This window comes from Nestor notabilis, unplaced genomic scaffold, assembly GCF_000696875.1.
Source record: "Nestor notabilis isolate BGI_N333 unplaced genomic scaffold, ASM69687v1 scaffold22219, whole genome shotgun sequence".
In the NCBI taxonomy this organism is placed as follows: Eukaryota; Metazoa; Chordata; class Aves; order Psittaciformes; family Psittacidae; genus Nestor; species Nestor notabilis.
In genome coordinates, this window is record NW_009942704.1 from 34,706 (window position 1) to 59,814 (window position 25,109).

Genomic DNA, 25,109 nt, shown 5'->3' on the forward strand with positions numbered 1-25,109 from the left:
GCTATTAATTTGTCACTGTCTTTATTTTCTTTCTTAACACATTCGACTTAGCATTAAACGTAGACCTACTTTTCTGAAAGCATGGACTGCTCCTGAAAGTCTGCTTGCATTCTGAAGGAAAGAAGCACTTTGCAGTGATGCCCACTTGCCTCAGGACAGCAGCCCACTAGATGTCACTGTGAGCACAATGTTAGTGCTGCTGAGATAAACAGCTTCCAGGCTGTATCTTAACAAAGCAGCTAACCCTATTACCTTCTTTTTGCCTCTTCATATTGAAGACTTAGTCTGACCTTCTCTGCTAAATTTGTTCTACCTCTTGCTCCAACCTGTCGAAAAAAGAAACAGCCTTATTAATGTGTAAAGCTGTTAAACGAATCGACAAAACCTATGCACAAACTAGAAAAATTACGACTTAAAAGACTAAAACCACACCCACCTGCAGCCACACACTTGCTGTTAAATGCCTAGTGAGGAATCTACCCACACGTACAAAACAGTGCTGTTTTCTCCTGATGCAGTTCATCTATTTTTAACTCTGTACTACCAATTGTCCATATTTCATCAGGGTAAAGCAAGAGCATTTTCCAACAAGTCTCACAGTGCTCGCACCCAAGGTTTTGATCTCCTACTTTGAACTCCACCGAGATCACAATTTAGAACTCAGTGCATTTCAAAGACTTCAATAAATTTGGTACAAAACATAGCTTAGCTCTTTGTTTGGAAAACCTTGTACAGTCTTTTCCTTATAACCTTAGCTCACAGAACTTCAAAGAAGGTACAAAAATCAAGCACAGACTTCTGTGTATGCAAAATGTAGTCAATGAAACAGAGAAGGTTTTAATGAATTACTGAACAAGTAGTTCCACTGACTGTTTTTCAGCTGCATGAAATGAAATTGTACATTTAAATTCTGAGTTGTTTCTGCAAATTAAAAGCATCTTCATGTTGAATTAAGCCTGTAAGGTGAAACATATCCTATAGACAAATCAAAAAATGGTATCTGCTTATGCTGATCTTCACTGTACTGCAACCATTTGATTAAATCAGATTGTCATAAATGCTTCATGTCAAACATGTAAGTTCATCTTAATTTAAAGGAGGGAAAATCAAATAACTGATTCTAATTAATTCTCTCAAACGAGTGTATATATATATATCAGCAACAGTAAACAACCATTTTATTCCAATTCCATTAACTGCAGCATTTTGATTCAGTTTCTCTTTACATTTGGCAAAATGGAAAAAAGCTCACCTCACCAGAAATGTCAGTCTGAGACCCTGTATCCAGAGTTTGCCTGGGAAAACACAGCTGGGAGTTTACAGAGCTGGAACTCAAGTTTGGTTCTGATGTCCTAATGCTCTGGTCAAGATTGAATTTCTCTCTCAGCTTTGCAAGACTCTGTCCAGGAAACAGAGGAGGAAGTGGTGTTAAAGTTCCTTTGCACTTTACCATGTATAAACCACAGTGTACCTCCAAAAGATGTTTACATAAAAGACTACAGTACTAAAATTCTGGGTTTACTTAATATTAAGCAAACTATCCTTTTAATCAAGCAGTTGGTAGGTGACACTAAGAGTGACCAACAGCTGTGACAATGTAAAGACTACTCATGTGGTTTTGTGTCTCTCAGTTTTTATTCTCTGACTGACACAGAGTGTTTTTTTGAACTAGGAATGTCACAGGCTTCACTCTGAAAATGCATTTTAATACTAGGATGACTCAAAGAATTTTGAGAATCCCTTAAGAAGTATAAATTGCAAAGTATTTATCTTTAGGAAAGGAAGTTATGTTAAACCAAATCCACACAAAAAACATCAACCGTTCGAAATACCTTCATTAAATCTTGTTTTTCTCTCTCCCCTGAGCTTATAGCCTTTCTAATGGACTTCAATTCACTCAGGATGGCTTTGGCCTCACACAGTTCATACCCACTCTGGACTCCAGACATTTTTTGGTCAATTCTGCAGAAAGAAAGAATATTAATACCAGACACAGAAAGTAATACTAACATCTCTGCTCTTCTGCTTCAGGCAGAAGCATAGTTAGAGAACAGAAAGAAAGGAGATAAGAGACACCATTTCCTGTAACAGACACGCAAAGAGGAAAAAGGACATTGAGGTCTCCACTACAATACTTACTACTTAATCCTTGGCAAAAACGTCAAGCTATCTAACATACACACAATGCCCAGTGAATAGCTTTTGCTGACATCAGATATTTAATGGAAAAATACCTCTGTTGGCTTTAAAACCACCTCAGCTAAAATACTGGGGCCTTACCAAAGGCATAGACTCAACAAGCAATTCTAGTCAATCCAGTCTCAAAGACATAAGGGGCACAGAGCACTGAAGACTCCTACACATGCTACCAGGAGCACAACGCTATTGCTGACAATGCTGTCAAAATGCCCATCCCCATCATAACTCTCTGCAGAACAGAAACAGCTTTTGGGTACACTTTCCATACTATTAACTGTTTGTGATCCTTACAGAAGCAGAATTTTTTAAGTAGCAGTATTCCTCTATCCAGACCCACACCATGACAGGGCAGACAGGCAAGCTTCTTGGCACTAATCAGCCTTGCAGAGCAGAAACGTAACCAGCACCATTCTTGTCTCAGCTTCCCTCTCGTTCACCCTAATCCTAGGCATTAACCATCTGGAACAGCTGTTCTGCTCAGCCAGTCACACCAGGCTCTCTTTATTCACAAAATCTCTGGATAATTAACACCATATGTCATAGATCGGGCAATTAATTAAATTCCTGGACTATCAATGATTTTAAAAACTGCAACTTGAAAATAACCAAACAAAAAAAGCCCCTAAACTTCAAGATAAAAAGATATTTCATTTTACTATTTCCATATTTACTTCAAGAACTACAGTTTGTAAACACATTTCTCTGATCTCTAGTTTAACTGAGTACTTCATAGCAACATAGAAATGACTGCAGCTGTGTTTCACAAAATTAAAACCAACAGCCATCTTCACAAAAGTCAAGTATTTAGTAGAGAATACATTCTTTTATAATGCAATTGGGTTTCTGTTTTTATCAACATCCATCATCTTTGCTGGAAGACATTAACCTTGTGAGCGAAGAATGAGCAAACATTTCAATGATCTGAAGTGAACTTGAGCATCCCCTGCAAGAACAGCAACTCACACAAAACACCTGTAACTGTATTCTGTTTTTTTCCAGTTTTGTGCACAAAGATATAAAGGTTCTCAAGCAGTTTTTAAGGCTGTGAGCATCTTTGTTTTCCTTTCTTCATATTTCAGTTTTTGTACAAACTAGAACTGCATTTGTCTATGAAAATTACCTATGTGAGTCAGCACTCATTCCTATTCAAGGATATATTTGTTTCAGCTTGAAAGTTCCTCAAACTCTTTCATGGGCAAGCACTTACTGTCTGACAACACCCAATTTTAGGTAACTTATCAGGTTGCTAAGGTCAAATAGATACAGTATAGTCCAACAATTGGGATCATGAATGAACAGCTGGGTAATACACCACATGCTGCCTAGTAATATGATGTGCACATTCAAATTGCAACTGCTTTATTCTGTATATAATTAAGATGGACAAGAAGGATCTCTGACATATAATATATTCCATCATCCTGTTTTAAATTAATGGGATTAGTACTGTTTGAAGGTGGCTGACTGAATTTTAAAAACAAACGTCCATTGTGTTTCTGTGGAATGCTGTTGACAGTTTCTGAAACATGCTTTGGATTCCTATCAAAATGGCTTGTGAGCAAGCTGCTTTAAAACAATACTTCATTGTTGAATTAATATAATAAAACCAGCATGATTGGCTAACCTTTAATCCTGGGACAGCAGCGTGAGTTTTTATTACCTTAAGCTTTAGAATCAATGTGTCTTTCTTCTTCTAAATTTTGCTTCAAATGAAATCTGATTCATGGTTAAATAAATTCCATCAACTATCCTTTTCTCCCTGCGCACCTTACTAGCTTTTATATATTTAAATAACAAACAAATCTTACATTTCTGTTTTAGTCAAATGAAGGATCAATGCTAGAGACTTGACTGGCATCCTCCTGTGGTGCTGAGGGTTTTCAGTTTCCAATTGCTTTCAAACTCTTCATACCAGAAAACCATTTTTCATCCATTTTGGCAGGTCTCTAATTATGACTGACCAGTTCCCAGACCAGAATTTTTTTCTCTCACTTAAAAAAAATTCCTCTTGTATAGAACTGATCTACTAAAATACACAGGCAAGAGCCTACAAGATGTTCTATTTAGAATTCGGCACTGAATTCCAATCACAGATGCTCTGTCATCCTTTGCAAATCACTTCTCTGCATTTTATTTACCCGGAAGACAGAAATGCAATTAATGCACTTCCCTTCTCCCATCTTTTGTCCATCTTCCCTATATATACTGTAAACTCTCCAGCATAGAGATTATCACTTATCTGACAGCACACTGCCATACACAGGAGATCCAGAGAAAGAGGGTCAATGAATCCAGACAATATTACTTTAATGCTGCAACACTGCTTCTGCTACTGGAACTCGTGTACTTAGAGCTCACAGCTCAGCATTTTACTGTGCAAATGCATCCTTAATGTATGGGTACATACCACAATACAGAAAATAACTAGCATTAATAGATTTCTGTTCACATTAGTCAAGAAAACATGCTTGTTAGCAAGGTTTCTTCTGCAGCAAGTTCTCTGTGGTGACAGTTCCGGTAATGTTTAATACTTTAGGGCCCAGCTTTGTAAGTCAGGAGCAGCAGGGAGTGCTCAGACTGAAAAAAATTCATGCCCTAATAATCCAACTAGTTAAATACCCAGAATGCTCAGCCAGTTCAGCATCAGCCCTTTGGACATCAGGCATCCCAGCAACTGGAACGAAGAAAAGTCAGGTCTCTAATTCTCAAATTGTGACTCATTTCAAACCCTGCACGGGTGCACACCTTTTTTACCTCTGAGAACAGCACCTTCCTCTCTTCCTCTTTTGAGCTCAGAAGCTAGGAAGGATGAAAGACAGACCTAACTATTTCCAAATTTTGTAAAAAAAGCATTTTAAATGGGACATGCAAAGCAGCTGAATTGCTCCTCGGGACCCTTTCCCTCTGCCTTTCTTTCTGCCTCTTCGCAACACAAGCTACCTCATAGGGGAAAAAAAAATAGGAGGGGGAACAGATTTCTCATGTTAACACTTGCACAATAGGTTTGCCATTTCTACAGATTGCCTGCTTCCTAACAACAACAACAAGAGTTATTAGATTCTCATTTTTCTGCAGTAATTGTCTTACATAAGATGGATTCAATTCCATGCCAAAAAGAAAAGAAACTGGTTGACTGAATTAAGTTGGTTTCAACTATTTTCTTTTACTCACTGTTGCAGTGTTTCAAAACCCTGTTCCTTGTACAGCAGCTCCTGCTTCATCTGAGAGAGTTCCCTCTTCAGCTTCTTAACCTTGTGTGTTAAATCAAAGTAAGAATTAGAAAATTCCTCTTGTTAAAACAGTGTAACACATGGCTTTGAACAATTAATGTAGTTTCTACATCAGATGAGAAAAAAAGAGAGTAAATTGCTCTACTGACACATTAAAAATAAAAGGATCAGCTCTCTTCCTGATGTCTATGGGCAACATGTTTTAGTATTAAAGGGACACAAGCAGATTAAATCACATTCCTTATTTGTATCAATACCACACTGTGTTATTAAACCTGAGAGAACTTTAACAAGTAATTTACTTCTCACTTGTTAAGCATGCATTCCAACTGTCCTACAGGGACGTGCCTCTTTATTTTTAGGCTGCTTATTTTTTCACCCTTTCATTCCAGGAGCCTCTCACATCATTTGCACTGTAAAAGACCAAGTTTGGACTCTTTTTTTTTTTTTCTTTCTCCTATAAACCATCCTTTTTTTGTAAAGTTTCACAGACATCAGATCCCTAAATATATAGTTCACATTCATTGCATTCAAAGACGACAATCACTAAACACATCTGGATTGCAAATATATACATCTACTTAGCAGAAATGTCTTTGGCAAAAGAATCCCTACTTTCCCTAAATTTGCATGCTCAATTGCCTTTGCACCTCGATATTACTATTTCAGATGTTAGCAGATATGAGAACACCACCAAATTTTATGAATCAAGAGTAAATTAAAAAATCCTCTATTTAATATTTTATGTCATAGTTGCCAAATGTACTAAACCAAAGTTTCTGGACCACCTATTAAACAGTGTACTTTAGCACAAATTAAAATTAATCCGCAGGATAGGATTACAGAGACAGAAATGCCTTCTTGAAATGCAGACTCCCAAATTCCAGTATTTGTGCATCTATACCCGGCTCATTTGCACTCTACATACTAGCCAGATACTGTTAGGATTTTAACTTTCCAAAAGTAGAGTAAAAAAAGGAAGAGCTTGCTGGAAGTCCCCTGCTACCACCTACCGCTGTGAAATTCTTGCTGATTTTCATATAGGATCTTAGATACCCAACTCTTTTGAAAAATAGTTTATATCAGAATGACGAATTTTGACCACTTTAACTGAAATTGATTTCAAAACTTGTCTCCAAGACTTTCCATAACCAAATCCCCTTAGACTATTCATAAAATAAAAAATAAAATAATAATTAAAAAAAAAAGATTCCCAACATGCCAGGTGACTAAAAGTACTGAGCATCAGCAGCTGCTGTAGCTTTCCAAGAGACTTAAAATGATTTGTGGGGTCTTTGTATGGGTTTGTGAATGATAAGCATTCAAGTTTGTAGCTTCTGGCTAATGTTTTCTGTGACAGAAATAAAATGCTTTTAAACTCCATTTTCTTCAAAGCAAAATCTGTTCTCTAGATGAAGGGTTAGGTTCAGGCTTTCAGAAACTATAATCACTAGTTGCTTTACTTGACAGAAAACTGGTTTTATTTTGACTCTGCTGAATAGTTAGCATGATAAACAGGGAATGTCTCTAAGTACAGATCCACAGCTCCTTAACGGTTTCTTCCATGACTAGCACAAACCCCCCAAGAATAATCCTCTCAAGTGTTCTGTTAAAGGTTATAGAAAATGAACAGATGCACCTCTGTGTTCCAGGTAATGTGTAAAATATGAAAGAAGTCTCAACTTTTCTGAGAAATGTAGAATGGTTATGGTTTTTCTTTAAAATCAGAAATGTGAATTTATAGTAATAGTAGAAGGCATACTTGATTTCAACTTAGAGGATTGGATCTCTCAGAAACCCTTACAGAAACCCTCAAGATCATCTTCTGAGTGTCCTCTGCTGTGATTCATCATCATTTCATTATCAAGAAATGTGAGTCAGGCACATTATCCTAGAAGGACGTGACCTACATCATAATACAGACTTTGTGTTTACTGCATCATACTTGCATTAAACTACTCTTGTGCTCCTTGTCTTCTCCTTCAGATCTTTCATATAATTCCTGCTTTTTCACAACTCTTCACTTGTTTTATCCTTCACCCCCTTCCTACTGCCTCTGCAGTCATCTTAAGTCACCTAACAGGCCTCTCATTTCCTGCTTCTAACTGCATCTTCAAGCAGGCTCCTGTGCCAACCCCGCTTCTATTCCCAGGCGCTCGAGTAGTAATGGAACAACAACAACCTCTCCCTTGTTATTTTATAAAGGTGCATCCCCTGCTTGCTGCATATACATAAAACACATTGTGATCACATATGTTTTGTGTTGTTTGAATTATCTTACTGATTACTAATTAAGATCCCAAATGGTCCCACCCGAAGTCCACTGCAGGATCAGATCTTTCAGTTTTAATCTTATGAGAAAGGTCTTTCTTCTGCTGCTTATTTTGTTTAACAGCTGTCTGATTTCTGTCATGTTTTCTCCACAACCTATTGCACAGTAGGCATTTCATGTATCCAAAAGACTCCACATGCATATATTAAGCACAGCTAACAAGAAAAAGGCCAAAGGCCAATTTGGAACTTCCTTGAATGCTGAGTTTCCCCCCTCCAGCCACCATTAACCTGATGATACCAGTAAGCCTCAGCCAGCGTGAGAGAGAGGAACAGATTTAGTATCTGACCTAATAATTCACTAAACAATGTGTGAATTCTAACTAGCTGGCTAGCAGCTTACTAATGACTAACTTTGCTTCCCATTAAGTCCACGCATGCATATACCGTAAAATGCCAAAAGGTGGCATATTAGCAAGCATCTTCAAACATTCAAATAAAGGTGAACTATTGTAACAGTCATACCTCTCTTGCCATCTTCCATGAAAACCACTTTCCAGCCCTAGCATCACAGGGCTCCACTTTTTCTTATCTGAATGACTTTCATATCCAGTGGCTTTGGATGACAACACACTTTATGCTGATACAGATATTCTTGGACTGCACCCTCCTACACTCTGCAGACAAGATTCAGGTCACCCATTTTAGCCACATATGCAACTTGGACTTTGCAATGCCAATAAATCAGGTGTTGGGAACCAGCAGGGTATTAGCCTCCTTGACTATAAGAAATAAAGAAGAGAGGAAAGCACCTCCAAAAAAATGAATTACTTTGATTTAACAAATCTGCCTCTCTCCTCAGTGAACAAATTGTAACTCTGCAGCGAAGAGGCGATTCAGTGTTTCTGCATCTTGAGCTGGGAGGCTAAACAATGGGAAAAACTGAACACAGAACCATGTCTTGATTTTCCCTTCTTTGACTTGCAGGTGACAATATTTAAATTTTGTCCTGTGTTTTGTTCTTCAACACTGTTAAACTTCCCAAATATACTAGTGGTCCCCTTGCCAAAGGGAACATCTGTTACTGCTCCACTCATTTTAGAAAGAAGCATTCACCTTGTCTTTTCATTCTTATTCCTGACAGGGTTCTAACTGCTGTTGATTCTCCCTACTAAAATTACAAATTTTTCCTCCTACCTGCTCCTCCAATGCTGGAATAAGTTCTCTCACTAACCATTTCCCTTGTCCTTAAAGGATAAGGGACTACAAGTTGATATTGGTAAGGATGAACAGGTGTAAAAGCAGTGAGGAGGGCAATATCCAGATGCCAGTTTTACAGTGTGTTCCACCCCTGATTTATACTGGGTTTTAAAATGTTAATGAGCTATTCCACAATTCATTGTAAACATTAATTGTTTGGATTCCTGATCATAGCTCTTACTCCAGGTGGAGGATGTTACTCTCTGAATTTTCTATGGGTGCTGCTCTCTGCAGAAACCAGGAGGGGGCAATGGAAGAGCTGAGTAACTGCTGTCGCCTATGCTCCTCAGAGTCTATTCCAGCCCTCATCGAAAGACTATGCTGTGAGAAGCTGTCTTTTTAACCTGTATGGTTTGATCTAATTTTTCATTACTAACTACAGAAAGTCTAGGCTATCCATAGAGCATTACATGCCACAGCTTAAATAAATTAACTCCTTATATAGATTTTAAATGTCTTCCACACCATTTCCTCCTTACTCAAAATAAATTCACTAGAGACTAACCTGTGAATGAAAGTTCTTTACACTGTAGTGACCAAACTGAACACAGTCGACCAAATAATGGATTTTTGTTCATTAGCAATTTCAAAATTCAAACACGAACTTTTGTTCTTGATCTGAACTGTTCCATTTTGACAAAACAGAGCAAAGTTTCACACTATTATCAAAAAGTGTTTTTTAAACCAACAGAAATTTGTGAGGTAGTTCATGTAGCTAATGGTGTATTTCTCACAGAAAAAAGACACTGTAAAAGCAGTCATGTAGTTGCAGCTCACCTTGGCCTACTACTTTTCTATTTTCACCCACAGATTTTTACTCTTCCTTTCAAAACCAAAAGCATACAAAAGCGAAAATAGTTATCAGATTTATTTAAACCCACATCTAATTAGAATATCTGTCAGAGTTTCCCCAAAATGTGTTATCTGAAAGTAACAGACAGCTTTAAAAGTTAATTAAAAACCTCTGAATGGTATTTAATGAGAATACTAAGAGGTTTCAGTACAAGGGTATAAGATGTATCTGCAAGTTCAAGCTTTGCTTGTTCTATACTCATAAACTTTGCACACGGAATACAAATGAATATGAATTAAGTACTCTCACCCTTAATCTTGTAGTGGAGATTTCAGCCTTCAGAATGTCAGGGTCATACTTTGTGCCTGATGAGGAGCTTGAGAACACTTTTTTTAAAAGACAAAAAAGGACAAATATTTAAGTACTTTTGAATCATTAATTAGTTTCTTTCTTGAGGAATCCACATTGATCTAAGAAGTGCAGTAAAACATGTAATACTTAAAAAACTCCAAAAACAACCAAAATATATCCTGCTATAGAGTTGCAGGATGGCAATAATTAATGAATAATCAAAATTTCCCCCCTTTCTCCCCTATCACTATTTAGTATTTCTCCTCTTTTGCTTATCCCAGGATCTTAACATCGTACTTTATTCTCCCTGGCTTTCTATCCCTTGCTTTCTGTTCCCATTCTTCTAGCTGAGCCATCTTGTGATCACCTCTTCCTGGAAGCTGTAATTTCTAAGGAGATTTCTGGAAAGCAGAAGATTTATTCAGAAGCCTCAGAGGTCTGCCATTCAGTTCTTTTGCAACTGCACGTTACTTTTATCACACTATGAACTTCTAAGAGAGATGTTCGACTATCAACCTCTAGCAGTGATTACTGCAATGCCAATTCCTTGACCACCATTGTAACGTGTATCTCTACTTCATCCCTGATCACAGCACACAGGCTACAAACTTGTTATATGCTGCTCTTACAAAGCCCCAACAAATTCCCTTCTTGGTCTACTGCAGACACCTCTCACACAGTCGAATGCAGCTGTGAAGGCAAGAGGTCCTATTGACTTTGAACCTAGATTTGGCAGAACTTTGTTCTGACAAACTGCATGACAAAATAGATTTCAGAGCCAACTGCTCTAAAGCACTGCTCAAAGGAGTTCAATTGTATCACAGAGAAGAGGGTTCTCTCCAGCAGAATACCTTTATATTAAATAATCATACAAAAAGTAGGGATGCTATCTCTAAAAAAGTCAGAGTACAAGGTGTTCATAGCAAACCTTGAAAATTCATCCTAAAGAGAAACAGGATCCCCTGCAAAGCACAGATCAAAGAAGCTACATTGTATTCTCTACTGTACTTACAGCTTGTACGAGAGCTTGATTTTTCTTTGTAGGCACCATTCAACCGTACATACTCATCCAGTGCAAGTGCTAGTCTCTGTTCTTTCACCTGGTACAGTTCTTTCTGAGTGCTGAGAGCATCCTGGAGAGTACAAAGTGTTCATAGCAAACCTTGAAAATTTAAGAGAAACAGGATCCCCTGCAAAGCACAGATCAAAGAAGCTACATTGTATTCTCTACTGTACTTACAGCTTGTACGAGAGCTTGATTTTTCTTTGTAGGCACCATTCAACCGTACATACTCATCCAGTGCAAGTGCTAGTCTCTGTTCTTTCACCTGGTACAGTTCTTTCTGAGTGCTGAGAGCATCCTGGGCTATCATAAGATAATCTTTTAACATTCTCTCTTGTTCTTGCCTCCATTGTTTCCTGGGATCTTCTATTTGTGTTGTTTCTTTATATGAGAAAAAGAAAGGATTTAAAGAGACCTCTGCTGAAATCCATTGACAACTAGACTGTTTCTTTGTCTGTAATCCACACCTACAGAAATCTAAACCATAGTTTGCCTTTGGTTACTAAGCAAACGCACCATTTTATTTAAGTTTTTCTTTGCCACAATAGTGCGTGTAAGAAACAGTATTTAAGGGATCAACAGGTAAATGCTTATGCAGATGATTCCCACACCTCAAGAAAAAAATTTTTTTTTTTGCACCAGAGTATTTGAAAATAATTGGATCAATAAAGTCAATGTTATCTTAAAATTGAATGCATTTCTGAACAAAAATGAAAGTAAGCTGAGCTATTACATTTTTTTACACCCCCCACCTCCCCACTTCATTAATTTTTACAGTCATACGTTATTCATGTTTTACAGCAGTTATCTCTCCTTTCCCTCTACAAAAACACTTTTATCTTTTCCCCTGCAACTGAACTAACAGATCATTAACTCTCCAGATCATCTCACCTAACTCTATCCTTATCCCTGCTAGGCATCTGATCCCAGATACAACTTTCTTTTTTATGGTCAATAAACAGAGAGGGCCACCCTCAGAGGGCACTTCAATCCATCAAAGACAGATGCCCAAGATACATGGGACTGAACTGACTTTGAGGTGTCCACTTCTTCCCACCAACCACCCAGGTATAAATGAGTAGGCTGGAACAGGCTTTTAATTCATGAAGGGCTTCAGGTCAACCATTTTAACTCCAGCAGCCACACAACACAAGACAGACTTGCATAGAGTGCATAGACAAGAGAATCAGACCTAATGTACTAGTATATATTAAGAAAGTATGTGATGAGATCAATCTAAAGCAGGTTTTTAAGATATATGGGGGTTTTCTTTAAACATAAACAATGCAAAAAGTTACGACTGAATGCTCAATCTTGTCATTAATATATTCTTAGTTCAGCACTTTTTGAAGCTGTACAATGAATATTCTTCTTTAAGGCCATACTAAGTATAAACACATTCTGATAAGGCATAGCCATGAAAAGAATGAAAGCTAAATGCAAACATGCACCACACTGCATTTTTTCATAAGTTACTACCATAAATCCTCAGAGATCCACAGAGATAAAAAGCAACATTTAATACCAAAGTATTTAAATGCATAGTATTTACTTCAGAATTTTTTTGCAAAAAGGAGGAGGGAAGTTTATTCTCTGGTTAGATTTCTGCCACTTTAGTTCTCTGAATTGTTTTACTGTGAGAATCTATGAAGGAGAGAAAACAGGAACATGGGCTGAAGACTGGGGAAAAAGAACTGCAGTAGAACCAATCTGATTGCTCTGAACTGTAGCTGAAGTGCACTCTTGGGTAGAAGGCACTCTTTCAAGTCCATATATGAAAACAGATTTTGTAACAGCAAAAACTGATAAGAACAGGTTCTGGTTAATAACAATCTCCCATACTGACTGAGTACCAGTTTTTCAAAGCCTTTTTTGGTGTTAATATCACATAAACTGAAAGACATAAATAAAAAGAAGCATCCCATAAAAGCAACCCTGTAGAATCCTAAACTGACAATGTCTATTGCACTATCAATGCTTTTAAAAACAAACACAAACACATACACCCTCCTCCACCACTTACAAACATGTCAAGCTTTTGTATTTTTATTCAGGGAAAGGTATTTCTTAGATGTGCACAATGGATGCATAGAGAGTATAAATCACATAAACCCAAGAGTGGTGCATAAAAGATTAAAGCAGAGAGGCTTTACACACAGTTGGTTTTCCAATAACCCCAATAGGAACACTCTCTCAAAAAACCTAACTATAGCTATGGACACACACACATCTCTCCGTGCTTATAGCCACCTGCTCTTTTCCACAAACGTATCAGTCACACAAAGAAGCAAATCAATACCTTTTCCCTCCCAAATGGTCAACACATGTCCCCATCTGTGCCCACTTATTGCTGTTGTGCTTTAACACACCTCCACATTCACAGTTATTTACACCAAATGAGAAGAGCTGTCCTTTTTTTGTGAAAGAGGATGAAGACCATGAAGCAGGATTCTCATGGGTCAATGATCAAATAGGATAAATGCAGTTATGTTGGGTTTTTAGAAGAATGTAATGATGCGATTGTGTTTTAAGAGTGCAACCAGCGGCCACCAAATAATCTTACAAGATTGGAAGGTCTCATCTTTGAGCATGTTGCAGGTAATTGCCTTGTAGGTTTTAAGTGAGGATTGCTCAACATGCAGCCCAAAGACCAAATGTAGCCCGCAGAGTTCTAAAACGTGGCCTACAGATGCCCTGTCCTTGTGACTGCAACAGAAGGACAAAGCTGATCAACAGCAGATTATTCTGTATTGCTGACAAATAAAATAATTTTCTTTTTGCCTCTCCAAGCTGCACGTGCAAAACAATAGTATGATTATATGAGCTAACATCTTTTATACTGATAGTCATAAACAAGTTAAAGGTGACCCTGCATTTTAAAACTGCATAGTGGTACTTCAGCATACTGAGGTTTGGGTATATGCCTGTGTAGGTAACATCGACTGGTCAAATTATACTCAGCCACTTCGTCTGCAAGTATTTCATTCCAGTTGGAAAAACACAATCCTGGAATAAGCAAAGCAGTAATGGAATGACTATCCTAGAATTGTTACTCAATTTTTACCAAGCAGAAAAGGCTCTGGAGTACTTTTTACTCTATGTCTTCTTAAATATTATGAAGTGGAAAATCCCCAAAAAGCGTATCACTTGTTTGGCAAGTTGTTCATAGATATATGTATATATAGATAGATAGATATGTATGTATAAATGTGTGCCTGTGTAGCGGCACCATATGCTTGTTCATCTATACTTTTCAGTTATCTCAATTTTAATCAGTAGGTTTACTCCACAGAGGAAAAAAAAAAAACAACCAAAGACAGACTGGGTAATATTTCTCGTACTATAGTGCTGCATTTTGAAAAGTATGTTCATTTGAGCACATGTACCTTCCAAGAGCCAATAAATTTCTTTAAAAAGCAGACTTGTTTCAAAAACAAATATTTATTCTTCTCAAAGTAAAGCCTCACAGAGATAAGGATTTTTTTTTCCTTGGACTAGAACGTTTCAAGCACCTGCCATTAAGGTCAAACCTCTACACACAAGAATATTATTGCAATAGTTACATGCATGTCATTGAGGGACCAGCTTGCTGAACATTTCAAAATGAGACGTGAAACCCTTCATGCTTAAATGAAAGAGGGAAATTTAAACCACAAAGAACATCCAAACATTTTCCTACCCTTATTATTCAACAGCTAATGTAAAATAAACTTGGGAGATATCATTCCTTTTCTAGGACATGTTTCCACTGGTGACTGCAACAGGATGCCTTACAACCTTGTCTGCAGCACGTATGAATGATGCAAAAACCAGATTTCTAGCTGGTCAGGTGAGGAGTAAACACTGGTTATGAACACTAGACAGAACTGTAGAGTTGTATCTGTTCTATAAAATACTAACTGGACTTCAATCATCAGTAGTGGAGAATGAACAACCACCCCCAGGCACAACCTCTGCAACACTTTCTGCATCACCAGGTAGTTAAGTTCAAGAGTTCAGCTGGTTCTTGTAGAGAAAATGAAGATGATGTACTGGCCATTGTTTTCTGTGACATAAACCAGGATATTAACCGAAGGCATCTCCTTAAAATGAATTTTTAAACAGCAGGAGTTGTATACGAGGCTTTATCAAGAGCACTGCTTCGATTTAAAAATAATCTTTATGTATCAACCTCCTCTGCCCAATCACAATGCAAAATAATAATCCACAGTAAGAGAATGAGGAGGGTGGTGGTGTACCTAATATTCAGGTTACACATTCCTAATGTGACTTGGTTTTAGCATCATTTGGCAAAGCCACTTGCAAATCAAAATTACTCAGTTCTATTAAGAGATCTTGATTTAAACCCAATTAGTTTAACTTTAAACAAATTACTGCAAGTGCGTAGTTAATAAAACTACAAAAAATTATAAACAAGCCATTTATTTCCCCCTATTTTACACGATCTGAGAGACTACCCACACTGCGGGGGAATTCTGTGAGACAGAAAACACTTGTAGTCTCGCCCAGCGGAACCTCACAAGCAGCAGGATGGCACGCTCCACCCAAGGACGTTCCTGTGCACTGAAATGTTCACAGCCATGTAATGTAGAAGAGGAAGCTGTGCTGGCTTTAATCATACTGCTATTCATGAAATGCACTCTTCCTGGCTCACCTCCAACCAGGTTTGATGCACTTCAACTCCGCAAAAATGTTGGTCCAAACAATGATTCAAAACTGAAATGCCAGGACTGACTTTATGCTTTGAAAGTTTTGTTTGTTCCTTTGGCTAGAACTTGCTTCTAGGGCAGCAATGTTACGCATGCTCTGTGTAATTATACATAAGATACATATTATACATAGCATACAGGCAATAGTCAGGCATGCCTTTTTTTTTTAAATGAGTTATTTTCATATGTTACGTTCCTGTCTGCTATCAAGCAGCTCTGCCAAATTTTTACAGTCTACTTGAACAGAAGGAAACTATTACCTTATCAGCAGTAGATCGTATTTCCCTAAAATACATGAAATTAAAATCCCACTAGAAAATCCCACAGGGAAGGGAACAGCTTCCTGACGCCCTACTCCTGGACATGAGAGAATTGACATTTTACTACAGGATTAACAATATGTGGAAGCAATAGCTTTCCAACATCTCCCCTTGCCAAACAAAATAATAGCACTGACTGGCTCTAAAACGACCACATGTAAGCTGTCTTCAGTCGGACAAGTTGCATTTAGGCACCACAGAGAACAAGTACTCTCAAGGGGCCCCACTAGAAAAAAAACCTGGAGAAGTTACATTGCTACTTGAAAAGGACACATACATAGCAAGAGGAGACAAAATCATGACATTATACTTTTCATCCTGAAGAGAGAATTCTCATCTGTTTAAATACATTCCCATATTATTTCAGTTTGTAAATGTGGCAACACCACCATCTTGGAACAGAGGCTACACCCAGGGAAATTGGTTGACCTGGCTGGAAACAAGGACCAGAGACCTAAGACCTGCAGGGAGAAAAGCAGGGGGAGTTGCATGCCACAGCTGGAGCTGTGTAATACCTGCAATAGCCCTCCTTTTTGGCAGTGACAATTTCCACCATGTCACCTCAGCCCACACACCCCAGTGTTACACATTCACATATTCTCTTCTGCAGTCTCTGGTGCTCACTCAACCTAGCACAAAGCCCATTCGATGTACTAAACCCACACAAACACTCACTGAACCCAAAAGAACATGAAAGCGGATACACCACTTTCCAGCAGGTTAGGTCAGTTGTACCATGTTACCAAAGGTCCAATGAGCCAGTATGAAGGAGGAACTATCACCCAGCTGGGGAAGGAACTAGACATCCTCTTTTTTGGCATCAGCAAGCCTACTTACAGATTTAGTCATCCATTAGAATCTTAAGTATGGATCTACTCATCAATGCCACACACCTCCTCCCTCATATACTAACAGGAAAGCATCCAGACCTGGAAATGAGGGTTACAAGAGTAGCAAGACTGCAGTAGCTTAACACTGAAAAGAGGGCAGTTCTGACTGATGCAGAAGGGTGCCACACACACAGAGCCGGCTGTGCTCTGGGCTGCACGATGTCACAACTCCACTAGATATTCTGTGTCAGGGTGGCAATTTCTCTGCCTGAAATAGTAAGTGATATAAAAATACCTCTGTTACAACTGACATCTCTGGTTATCTTCCATAACAATCGCAAGATTACTACCTCCAACCAAATAGAACCCCACCTTCAGAAGTAACACAGGCCTCAAAACCCCAAACCCAATAGCTGACTGCATTCAGCTTGTCCTAATGCCCAGTGGCTGAAGAAAGTGCACAAGCTAAACCCAGATTGTTTTTTCAACAGCTCCCAGTGCCTTTGCTGTGGCAGGATTACATCCTGCTCCACAGCAGGATGGAGAAGCATCCTACTGGAAAGCAGCCTACTTGAGGGCAAGCCCCTGGAAAAGGGTTGCAGACAAGCAAAACCGGGGCCAGCAGCACTGAAAGGAGAACCAAGATTTCAATGGTATCTCACACAAAAATGTCTCAAGATGGCACAAACAAAATCAAAAACAACCCTTTGACATATAACATCAGAAGAGAAAAAATGGTGCCTGATATCAACCATCAGAGGATAACATGAGTTAGCTTAGTGGTAGGTGGTGAAAGGAATTTTATCAACACTATTACGTAACCACTATGGATATGTTTATTCTGCAAGTATATCCCACGATTCTTGATAAATAACCTGGCTTTCAAATCTCCAGTACTTTTCCTGCAATCAGACAAAAATACACCTAGAAAAAAAGAGTGCAAATATTACTTAATTGTACTTCAGCTGGCAAAACAAATATTGCAGGCAACCAAGATGCAAGTCTTAATGAACAGCGAAGGAGCAAATGCACTAGCACTAATTTCAGGGCGAACAACCAAGTGTTACTAGACTAACTTAAGGAATGCACTTTATTGTTTACATACCAAAGGCTTTCTTAATGCCTTTTTTTTGGTTCTTATTCCTTTTCTCCCCATCACCCCACCCCTTAAAATACTTAAAATTTAAACTCAAACAAGAAGCAATCTGTACCCCATAGTTTGAGGAAGATTTCACAAACAAATATTACATAATTTCACACTGATACATTTGTTCAATAGGTGTATAAAAATACATAATAGCACATTCCAAAGACAGAAGTTTCAGTAAGACCATGCAGTCCAACAAGAAGACATATAGAGTGTCTTAAAAATGTTCTAACACATTGCTGGATATCCGAAGAAAAAAATCACATTCTACCACATATAAGATGGAATATGGATTCTAAAGAGAAACATGGAGGAAAATTAGCTTATTCAGAGTATGTTTGGAACTGAGCTCTCTACAGTTTGCTTCTTGACACAGAACTTGCACACAAAAAATGCCTCCTCTCTTCCAGACACCTTCTTCACTTTTCCATAAAATAATTCTGTGCTTGGATTTGAGTAATGAGAGAAAATGAGAATGTTTTCCAGCTATACCGTGCAAGCATGAGCAGATTTCCAAGAAATATTTATTCAGAGATTTTTACAATTAAAATTGAACATGTTATCCTTATGGCAAATTAGGTTCCTCTAGATATCGGGTAGCATATGCTTATATATCTCACAGTCAAATGCAGTAGAAACTCTGAGCATTTTACCCTACATTATCCAATAAGTAGGTAAAGTTCCACTGCTATGGCTATCGGAACTAAGATGTAAGAAAAACATGCAAGTATGGTCTTTACATGTAAGTCAGCAGCTAAAAATCACCTTTAATCCAGACCCTTCATTGCTTGAGCCCTCCTTCTGTAGCCAACATGCACCCTATTATTCTAATCCCTTCCAAAGGCCAGGGTGCAGAGGAGATAGCCACCTATAAATAAGATTCAAGGTAAAATACACTGCACCTAGGTTTTCACCAAGTGTGTTTGCTGACCCTAAAGAGTCCCACAATCATTTCCCAAAAGCTTGCATGTCACCACTTGCTTAGAAGGCGGCAATGGATTGTGGAAACAAACAGTGCACATTTGTGATCATGATACACTGTTTGACTCCTTCAAGCTACTGGTAAATGCAGACTCATAGTAGGATTTTCAGACTTCTTCCTTGTCTGAAAATACAGCCCAGCACACTTTCATAGATGCAGATGTACTAGAGTCCCAGGCTGGAACAGATTAGAGTCAATCTAGCCACAAAACCCCCTGTGTTAGATAAACCATTTGCACAGGTGTAAACTGTCATGAAAGCCTTTAAGATTACAAGAAGAAATAGAATACCCATAGCTAAAATATTGTGTTATAAGTGTCAAACAGTTAAAGTAAATAGCTAAGGCTTAGAAATTTTAAGAAGGAAGTAAACCAAGTGGGGAAATAGGGACCTCAACAGAATTCTATTCTCGAGCTAAACAGACACAAACCCCTTTACCTCATGCTTCCTTATGTTTTATCATCACTGACTCAATTTTCTTTTTCTCTGAGGATGAAAGTGGTAGGCAGCTATCTCTGGAAAGGTACATTCATGCTTCCAAAGTGGACAATTAAAACCAAGTAAGGAGGAGCCGCAGAAGCAGAGCAGGAAGATGTCCAACTCTGCTTCAAAGAAAAGTGCTGGGGGTAGAGGTCAGGGAGAAAAATAATCATATTGAATATAAAGTACGGAGTAGCAAGAAGAAAGTGATATGATGGCTTGAAATACTACTGGGCTAGGAGTAACTATTCCTTCCCGTCATTAGCTTTTATATAAAATATCTTTTAAAATTTTTAAATTATTCACTTCCTTTCCGTTACCTTTGCCACTAGCCTTCACTAATGGCAGAGTACATGTTTTATAGGTTAATAGTGCAACGCACTGAAGAAAACAACCACCTGCCTGGTTATTCCTGAGCCTGAAAATAAGAACTGTAAGTAAAGGAGATAGGTTATTCAGGGATTCATCTGATGCTGAAGGCAAGACAGAACTTGTCCGAGTCCCAGACTCCCTCAGACTATCCTGTCAAAGATGAAGTCGAAGTTTTCCTTTCTTGCTCCCATTACCCGCACAGCTGTTCATCTACACACATCTCATGCAATGATCCAGATCAGAAAACCTGAGCAGCTGGGGGAAGGAAGAGGAGGTCGAGAACAACAACTCACACACCTCAGGAAGCAGAGTGCTTCCCCTCCTGCCCATGTTTACTGCATGTCCTCATGCTGATGCTATGTGGGGGCAGGAACCAGAGCAAGCATGACTGCTGCTTCAGCTGCCACCACCATGCGATAAGTGCACCTGGAAATCACAGCTTCAGAGTCAAAACTGCTTCCTGACAAACCTGCACAGGGCATGGAACAGATCAAAGTTTAAAGGTTCCATTTCAAAATACCTTCAACCAGCGCTACCATGAGAAGCAGCTGTCCCCTGCCTCTTCCACCTGACCATTCATATTGCCAGGTCACCTTCCCTCACCTGATTGCCTGAATAGGGGTGTGGAAAGGAGAACAAAGAGCAACTTTTTTTTTCCCCCCCATACCAGCTTGGTTTCAACTCGAATGAGCTCCCTGATCTGATTCACTGTGTGACCATGCAAACGTTCATGCCAGTATAAGCAAAAACATTGCAGGGACAGAACAAAAGGCCAGAGGTAGCAATAGAGCAGGACCAATTCTTTCAGAGATTTTATCAGCTTAAAAGTGTTTGCAAATCCAAGCTCTAAGAATATAAATGTTTGCATCTCAGCCACTTAACGCCTGATGTTGAAAACCCTGCAGAAGAATGGAAAAATTGGAAAGTGATGACTTTGCCTGTAGCTATATGAAATTAAGTGGAATAATAGTTTGTGTTATTTTTGGTACTGCCTTCAGTTCCTAACCATGTTATTTAGCAAAATTAATAAGTGTTAGAAAATTAGCTGAAGTAGATGAACAAAGGAGTACATGTATGCAGTAACTAGAGTGAACAGCATAAGCTATGTAATCTTTGGACTCCCCCAAGCCACAGTAAGAAGGATCCTGCACAAAAGCAACTCCTCAGTCCCTGACCACCAAATAGTATCCCTTCAGTCAGCCCTCTAACAAAGGGTGCTCCTGAACCACAGGATAAGCATTTAGGTTCTTATGGTATTAGCTACCCACATCATATGCATGTTCCGTCTTGCCAGATGGCCTGTAATCTGGTCTCCCTTGAAGCTGAAAGCATCACATTAAAACTCCTAATTGGGGTAATATATTCATGAAGTAATGACCTCAGTCAGGGTTTCTCAAAGTGGGTTACATCATCCAAAAGGAACACGAAAAAGCTCTAAGGCAATCAGTAGAAGCTAAAAAAGCCGTAAGCTGCATTTGAAAAAAACTCCACTCACTAAAATATATAAAATTATAGAAAAAATGTGATTATAATAAAACAAAATTACACTTAAACATATTGCCACCAAAAGAAAATTCTTCATGCCTGATGGAGTGTTTTACAACTGCAGACTGCTCACAGCCAACTCTTACCCCTCTGTGGAGAAGAAATTGAGTTTCCACTGGCAGTTAAGGAAAGTAGGCTTTTCTCAGGTTTTTGTGGGAAAAGAAAAGGTAAGGGACTAAGATAACTACACATATGGGGAATTTATTTATTTATTAAGAACAAGATGTATTGTAAATATTTTTTGAAGAACTGACATTATAGAAATTTGGTAGAATTTTTAGAACATTGCAAGGTCCGGCCTAGTACTCTTTTCTTGAAACATCCACCTTTCAAAAGAAGTTGAATAAATCCCACACTGACCACTAACGGAAATTTGTGAGGATGGTGAGGCACTGGAACAGGTTGCCCGAAGAAGCGGTGAATGCTCCATCCCTGCCACTGTTGAAGGCCAGGCTAGGCAGAGCCTTGCTTGGGCAACATGGTTTAAGGTGAGGTGTTCCTGGCCACAGCAGGGGGTTGGAACTAAATAATCTTAAGGTCCTTTCCAGCCCTAACCATTCTATGATTCTATGAAATTCTATCCTTAACATCTTCAACATTGAGTTTTTGACAGAAAAGAAGGAACAACCACGAGTAAGACTCTCTGAATTTACAGTCTACTGTGCTACGGTCTAGCCTGCTGCTCATAGCTTATCGGGTTGGTATGAGAAACTAAACAAGATGGGCCAGTTTTACTACAATGGCTCCAAAGTTCTGTGGACAACCTGAAACTTCAGCATTTTATCAAATCTAACTGTGTACAGAGGCACACAGTAGGAATGACACTAGAAAGAGAAATTAAATAGGACAGATAATACAGAGCTGTTCAGAATAATTATGGGATTTGAGAGGGAAGAATCAATGAGCCCTTCCTCAAACATTTTGCCAAAATAAATCCTGCCAGAAGGCAGTGAACATGAAATACCTTTTGTCACCTCTCCCTACCTAATACATGGGAGCAGATTTTTCCCAAGGCACTATCCCTCAAGCTGCCATTTACAGGTCCTGAAATTCTGCCTTGTTCAACCTGGTTTTCAGGCATCTATTTGGTCCTCCTCCTATCAACAGGTACAGTTTTTCTCTTTCACTAGGCTTCTTTGTCCAGTAAAAGAGAGAATTAACTAAATTATAATTGATGCAGGCAGGTGAAAGAGTAGCCTTCCTTGTTCTAACACTGCCACTGTCCTGACAGAGAATTTCAACAGTTCAAATCCAAAAAGCATGTTCAACACATCTGAATTACTACACTGTTCATAAAGCAGTAAGCAGGCACAAAACCTGCTTTCCAGAAAGATTCTTCTCCCCTTCCCCCCCGATTATTGGTGACCTCCATATTAGAGATTTCAATAGCATCAAAACAACATATGTACTCCAGTCAAATGAAGTAGAAGTTATAATCTCCATGGCATGTCAGACAAATGACCTACTTTTAAGATTCTTAGACAGTTTACGTCCCTGCAACTCAAGAGTACTCTCACCAAAACACTGCACAAAATACAGTGTACGAAACTAAAATATACCACTTTACAAAATAAGAAGTTTCACTGAAATTGCTACAAAGCAACACCTATATTAATACCACAGGAACCAATATACTACTGAACAATGGATGGAAACCCTTTCAAGCATACCAAAGTATACCATTTTGTCATCCATCATATGCATTAACATAAAGAAACTGAGCTAATCGCACCTATTTGCCCCAGCCACAGAAAGATACATGTACAGATGGACATACACAACTCTGCTCTATTATTAGTGTTTGCAGTGTATTAACAATTTTAAGAGTATTCCAAGACAATGCTGTTGAAGCCTCAACATCTTACATGTGTGTGAAGGAAAACTGCAACCCATGAACAGTTTTATAATATTCAGGAATTCACCTTCAAAGTATCTGCTATCTTTTTTGGGGAGGGGAGAGAGAGGAAGGCAACAAAACTACAAGACCGATATTTTTTAGAACAGATTAAAAGTTTTGAGCATGCATGAAATGAAAGCACAATTATCCGAGCAGTGGAGCAGTGATCTGAAAGCACTTTCAAAACACCCAGAAATGCAGACTGCCTCTCAAAATTTTAGTATTGAGCTTTATAGTTTTGGCCAAAGCAGGAATTAAAGGCAAGTTTCCTTTACTTTCTTCACCTTTTGAATTCCATCAAGTATGTCCCTATTTTTTAAAGTTCAGGAACATTTAATACCACACACAAGATCAGAGGACTCTCATTGCTATTCCAATAAAAGCAGGGCTATAAAAGCCCAAATGAGGTTATTGAGTGAGATTCAGTTCAAGAGTAAGTGTCTATCTGCAGGTGTTCAATAAGCACAGTAGGTATCTAATGTCCTGTTCTCATTATCAGAGTTCCAGCCCAACCCAACCAAGAGAGTTTAAATAAGCTCATCTTCAAAGCGGACACCCAACCAGTCAACTACATCACACTTCACATTACATTGACTGTATTGACTGATTGCTGTTGACTACAAAAGCAGCTGAGACATCTCAGGGTTGATTCACTTGCCCATACATTTGAGATGTCATGGGGTAATGAGCCTTATCTGCAGCTTTTGTTCCAAAAGGCCACTGGTGTCTTACTGTCCATGACATATATAGTGACCTTGTGCAGTTGTCTCAGCTAACCTAAAGCATCTGAAATGGCCGTAGACACCTTACTGTTTTTTAAGTAAGTACATAGCACTACTAGTGCAGATGCAGGCACCTATATTCAGGTACTGATCTTAAATAGAATCTCTTTTATTGTGTTATTAAGGACAATTTCTATGAAAATAAAAAAAGTTATCAATTAATATGGAGTAATAAACACCTAAAAAGAAGACAGAAATACTTTCAGGAATATATTCATTTCAGTAAGTCTAACAAGCACTACATTCCAAATTTTGCTGCAGTTTTGTATGGTTTAGACATATTCCCATTAATTAAAAAATATATGTAGGAATAGATGTAGTCATTTTGTACCAGCAGATTCTCTTATAAGCCTTTTAAAGCCAGTAACATTATATGAAAGGGAAATTTCTCCCCAAATTTTGATTTCCCATTCCCTTTCCAATTGCTACATTAAAAATACACCATTATTTATAGCCTGAAATGTATTCTACAACATTCTTAGAACTACAATACATTTGCCAGACCTCATATATGAGTTTGAAATACCCCATACTATCTTATCTACAATAGTTCCTTTCAGTAGTTAGACTGAAGCCAGGTTCTGTTACTCATATCAGACTATCTCTGCCCATGTGCGTTGCTGAATACTTGATAGCCACCAAACATCCTACACTTTATAGATACCAACAGATGTTAACCATTTTTATTTATTACACATCACATGGACTTCTTCCACAGAAAAAAAAAAAAAAGATGAACAGTCACATGAATAATTTTGAGCCAGCTATAATACAACTGCAACCATCCCCAACAAACTCATGCACACAAATGGGATAACACGTCTACTGAAATCCGGACATCATACTTTAACCACTTCTCTCACAAAAAAATCTTTCCCT

General features: G+C 38.4%; 1 protein-coding gene across 1 annotated transcript in view; it reads right to left on the bottom strand.

Moving 5' to 3' along the window:
* WWC2 (WW and C2 domain containing 2) overlaps positions 1–25,109 on the bottom strand; it is a 55,760-nt gene that overhangs the window by 30,442 nt on the left and 209 nt on the right. Inside the window, exons 2-7 of the mRNA XM_010021531.1 lie at positions 11,345–11,548; positions 10,063–10,139; positions 5,371–5,450; positions 1,833–1,962; positions 1,253–1,399; positions 253–326 (exon numbers count right to left, since the gene is read on the bottom strand). Coding sequence (XP_010019833.1) covers positions 253–326; positions 1,253–1,399; positions 1,833–1,962; positions 5,371–5,450; positions 10,063–10,139; positions 11,345–11,495 — 659 coding nt within the window. The 5' untranslated portion in view covers positions 11,496–11,548. The remainder of the gene's footprint in view (positions 1–252; positions 327–1,252; positions 1,400–1,832; positions 1,963–5,370; positions 5,451–10,062; positions 10,140–11,344; positions 11,549–25,109) is intronic.